We start from the raw sequence: 5,069 nt of genomic DNA, 5'->3' as shown, positions 1-5,069 counted from the left end.
GACAGAGAGACAGAGACAGAGACACAGAGAGAGACAGAGAGAGAGAGGAGAGAGAGAGAAGTCCATATTAAAATTCTGACTCTTCCATTATTTATTCTGAAACTTCCATTTATTACAGTTATAACTTTGGATAAAATAATTTATATTCTCTGAGCGCCAGTTTTTTTGTTTTTTTTTTTTTTTTTTGTAAAATAAAGGGATTGGTCTAGAAGATTTAGGAGATTCTTTCTGGCTTATCTTAAGTTCTTACATACATATGAAAGGAGCCCATGCTTAATTATCTGTACAAAAACCTGAAGAGACTGGGGGCACAGGTAATCCTAAAATGGATTAGTCTTTTGTGATTTTTGGCTTCCTGTGTTTGATTGAGGCTGATATGAACCTGAATCCACATTCCTGGAACATACATTGTGAAAGGCAGCTCTGAGGAATGCTTGGTGGCCTTGGGGAAATGGAGCCTGGGAACAAGAATTGCAATGATTAAGGGGCACAAGGATATTCAAGAATTATATATACCTATATTGCTCCTCTGGAGAGGCCTGGATGATTAACAGTGAGTTGAGGGAACCTTGTAGAAAGATGTGGGGAAGCAAGATGTCTAGAGGGCAGACATAAACAAAGAGTCAGCCAATGGGACATTTTATTCAGTAGGAATCTTTGAGCCGACAGTGGAGCAGGTCCAGAAAGTGGGAGAGGAATAGAGTTAAATTTTCTCAGCTTCCCTTCCTTTTCTCCCTCTCCCGTCTCTCTCAGACCACCTGGCCCCCACAGAACAGATTTCATAGCCTTTCACAAGGCAAGGGTCCAGACAAGGAGAGGGGACCTTAAAGTTCCTTCTTGTTTTGTCTTGCTGATGAAGGAGAGCTTGAGTTCTCAGCACTGGACCTTATTCCCCCAACACAAGAGATTGGGAAAGCTTTGATATTTGGTATTGTAGGTTCTTAAATTTCTCAGCATGCAGTATGCAACAGTTTTATCACAGGAGCAGATCTGATTTTGGCACTTGCTTCCAGACCCTGGAAATAGAAACAAATCACTAGAACTGAAGGACATTGATCATCAGTAATTTCTCCCTTCTATTAAGCCCTCCTGCCCTGTATAGACCAAACCCTTTACATGGTGCTTTGGGAAAGATTCAAAAGCAGATGCTCTTGTCTCTCCATCCCAGATGAATGAGACACAACCCTGAGTCCACAGTTCTGCCCATCTGGGATGTTTAGTCAGTGAAGACGTTCTCTTACCACAAGTGATGACATCATTATGATAGGTGTAATTGTATTTCTCCATTTTGGGGCGGCAGCCATTCTTCACCAGTCTTGAGTAGCAGCAGTCATGGGCTGCACAGCACCTGTAGCGAGGACCCCAGCTGAGGGCTGCTGTCTCTCAGGGGGAGCAGTCAGTCAACAGACATTGCATTCAGTGCCTTCTCCCAGCTCCCATGCAGGATTATTCAAGAATCAGTAGACATGGAAGAAGGCAATGGAGAAAGTAGGCCTGAATGTTGGCAAAGCTGGATTCACAGGATCTTAGGATTGAGAGCTAGTAGGGACCTTAGAAGGGGAGACCATGTTCTTGATTTCATAGACTAAGAAACAAAGGATTAAAGGGATTTGCTAAAGGACCTGACCTTGGTTCTGTCACTGACTTCCTATGTGATCTCAGGCAGCAGAAGCAGATATATTTACCCATAACTCAGAGAATGTTTCTCAGGTAATGCAATAAAGGATTGGTTATGGGCTCCTCTTCTATGTGGGGGAAAGTAAGAGAGGACAGGAAGTCAATTTGTTTTTTCCTCTGGGAATTCTGGACAGGAACTTTAGGAGATTTATTCTCTAGAAGATAAGGGATTTGAATTCCTCATTTTTTAGTTCAGGCGGGGCCCCATTGTTTCACACATTGTTTCACAAGAAGTTTTAGTCTCATATGAGGTAATTCCTGTGAAATGATTTATAATCTTAAAGTACTATTTTAAAAGGATTGATCTACCATCATCATCTTCATTCATAGTCTTCCATTCATAGTGCCTCAAGAGTTTACACGATATAAACACTGGGGATTCTTAATGGTGATCAGTCAGTTAGTGGATGAGTATTTAGTAAGAATCTACTGTGTACTATTTGACAATAGGATTTAGTAGGCCTGGAGTCAGGAAGAACTGAGTTCAAATCCCACTTTAGACACTGACTAATGGTTAGTCTTAGTTTGCCTCAGTCCAGTGCAGAAGAAAATGGTAAACCATTTCTGTCTTTGCCAAGAAAACTTTGTGGCCACTATGGATATGCTATGATCCATGGGTCAAGAAGAGTTAAACATAACATGTACTATTTATCATAGTGGGTGTTGGAGAAACAAAAATCAAACAAAACAACTCTTGCCCCAAATGAGCAGACTCTCTATATAATGATGATGGAGATTCACAGTCTTAGAAGTGGGTGGGACCTAAGAGGTGATCTAATGCAATAGATCCAAGAATCTTTCTTTATCACATCCCCAACACAACTTTGACTGCTTCTTTAACTACGCATTTCACTTCGGGATGATTCATTATTTGGAAGTTTCCCCCTTATGTTGTACCTAAGATTTCCTCTTCGCTTCTTCCACCCATTACATATTAGCATAGGTTAGACTCCTATTTCCTATAATGGTCCTTTGAAGACTTAAAGACAGCTCACATATCAATTGAGTCTTCCAGACCCTGTCTTCTTTCCCTAGTTAGACTTTCCCGGCCCAGAGACACCATCCTCTTTTCCTGGATCTAAGCTGAAACACACACGAGTCCCTCTCAAATGTTTGTGGCCCCATTCGGTGGATATGCTGAACTTTGTGTCTCAGACCTAGCCTTTGGCACTAGTATGTGTGAAAATCTGCAGAGTTCTGGGTATCTTGGGCACCTTTGGGGACAGCTCCATATGGGCTTCTTTAGATCTGTCTCAAACAAAATGTTATCTGAGTGATTTGGGTGGGCCCAGTCATTTCCCTCTTAAAGGTAATGGAAACTATGCTCCCTTTAATCACTGGGGGAAAGGTTAGAAAGGCCCTGATGTAAACTCTATCCCCTTTAATCTTTGAGGGAAGGGAGCTCCTGAGTCTCAAACCCTCCTAGCCTCTGGGAGGGGCTCCACCCATTCTTGAAGGAAACTCCCAGATAAGTAATCTCATTCAATTGGAAATCTTGGTCTGAGGCATGGCCAAAGCCCTCTACTGAGTTGAAGATTAGTCCCTCATTCATCTGGAGATTGGCCCCTGGCTGGAAGCCAAAGTGACCCCATAAAATCACACTATATGCCTAGATGTTTGCAAAATTATGCTATCAGAATTTTGCCTACTAAGAAAGCTGTCTTCTTAGTGTGTTAAAAAATCACTTTTGCCACAAACTTCAGGTTTGCAAATTCTTTTTCAAAGAATCTACAACATTGACCAGGGGGATCTCTCAACCCTCAATTCTCACACCTCAACAAAGGGAACATCTCTGAATGAAGTGAATTGTGAAAGCTGTCTCACAAGATGGAGACAGTGTTCTAAAGACTGAGGGAAGGTCAGCTGTGCCACAGAGCCAGGTTTCTTTCTCCAGAAATCCCATGGTTTACAAGGAGTGGGACCTTTTCTTTGTGAGACTAAGTTGGGGCCATCTTGGCATTGAGATTCCCCAATATGGTAATTTAGTAATCCTAAAGATGTGGTTGGATTGAAAGTTTTTCCTCATTTATGACTTAGAATGTGAGGTCATTTGTCCTGACTAATCAGGGCAAAGATCCAGCCTATTGGGAGTGTTAGCCCAGGCCCCTATACAATTCTTGTCTGTTACCTGGGCTTTGCCTCTCCTTGCTTAACTGCTTGTGGGGAGGGAGATTCCCTTTCTTATGAGACTGTAATAAAATTCCTTTCTGCTTTTGCCTTGAGAAATCTCCTTAATTTTTTTTTTTTAATTTATTTGAGCCAGTGGTCTTGTCCCCACAAACCTTTAAAATGAAAGATTTGGTTTGAATGGTTTCTAAGATCTCTCCCAGCCCTAAGTCCTGTGCTATCTAATAGGGCTTTGCAAATTAATCTGTCTACCATCCCTTTGTCCTCTACTTGTGGAAGACTTCATAGGCTGCTTTCTTCCTATAGTTTCTACTCTCAAAATGTTTTCCTTTGGTTCCCCTGCTTCTTGCCCTATCCTTAGCTTGGTTAAGAGGTAGAGGTTGATCCTGGGGGCTGTTAGACCTACCCTTACAGGATTAAGAGATAACTACTTACCTGTCAGTGGCATCTTTGGGGGTCCCCCGCCCCCCTAAGCCACAGTAGCAGCCATAGAAGCCATAATTAACCAGGGCATTCTTCCCTGTCAGCTTCTGAATTATATCCTGCAGTTGCTTCAAGCTTCCCTGTACTTGAAATGGGCCTGCAAGACAGATACAGTCTGCTGTTATCTTTAGCACCCTCTCTGGTGAGTAGTGACTCTGCCTCTTCTTTCCCCTTCTACTGACTTTGCTGTCTCCCACATTTCTCACTAGATAAGAGATCTTGCCTTCTTTCTCCTTATTCAAACTTACTATAGAGACGAAGAGGTATTGGAAACAAAACTGGAGGGACCCAGAAGTTGTGGGAGCTATGGGGATAGTGGTGGTGGTGGTGGGCTCTTTGTGCACCCCAAAGGTGTGTCCTCCGTAAGGCTCATGTATGGGGAAAAGTCTCAGAGTCAACTCTTACCATAGGTCATCAATACAGCCAGCAGGAGGAAAGTCTTCATTTTGAAGGCACTGGGGTAGAAAGCACAAACCTCCTGCCCACTGGGAAGGAAGAAAAAGTTCTCAGTCAAGAGCATTAGGACATTTGGAAAAGAAGGAAGCAAAGACCATAACTTTGAGAAGATGGGGGAGACAATTGTGTCTACTGGAGAGAGTAAGAGGTTTTTAAGGCATCCTGATTCACTTTCATACAGATACGTTTGTAGCCACAGAAGCATACAGATATGGAGAGACACTTACTCAATTCAGTTCAACAAACCTTTGTTCAGCACTTACTACATACAAGGTAAGAGGCACCGGAGTATAATGGAGAGAGAATTGGTCTCCAAAGGAACAAGA

At 42.5% G+C, this 5,069-nt stretch overlaps 1 protein-coding gene across 1 annotated transcript; it reads right to left on the bottom strand.

Annotated features, from left to right (window-relative positions):
• Positions 1-218: 218 nt before the first annotated feature.
• LOC100930955 (phospholipase A2, membrane associated-like) lies at positions 219-4,807 on the bottom strand. The gene is made up of 4 exons (XM_031961542.1): positions 4,693-4,807; positions 4,240-4,384; positions 1,242-1,348; positions 219-1,016 (listed from the first exon to the last, which is right to left on the bottom strand). The coding sequence occupies exons 1-4, from the start codon at positions 4,805-4,807 to the stop codon at positions 874-876; spliced, it is 510 nt and encodes a 169-aa protein (XP_031817402.1). The 3' UTR covers positions 219-873.
• Between the last annotated feature and the right edge of the window lie 262 nt (positions 4,808-5,069).

The sequence above is a fragment of the Sarcophilus harrisii genome, chromosome 3 (genome assembly GCF_902635505.1).
Source record: "Sarcophilus harrisii chromosome 3, mSarHar1.11, whole genome shotgun sequence".
NCBI lineage: Eukaryota > Metazoa > Chordata > Mammalia > Dasyuromorphia > Dasyuridae > Sarcophilus > Sarcophilus harrisii.
This window is presented reverse-complemented; position numbering and strand designations above follow the sequence as displayed.

What these genes read in the sequence shown, in the direction of transcription:
- LOC100930955 (XM_031961542.1), bottom strand. Translation starts at nt 4,807, where the DNA reads ATGCTCTTGACTGAGAACTTTTTCTTCCTTCCCAGTGGGCAGGAGGTT. An exon ending in GGCTGTATTGATGACCTATG is followed by an intron (nt 4,385 to 4,692) that starts GTAAGAGTTGAC and finishes TCTGTCTTGCAG; the next exon opens with GCCCATTTCAAGTACAGGGA. An exon ending in CCCAAAGATGCCACTGACAG is followed by an intron (nt 1,349 to 4,239) that starts GTAAGTAGTTAT and finishes TCCTCGCTACAG; the next exon opens with GTGCTGTGCAGCCCATGACT.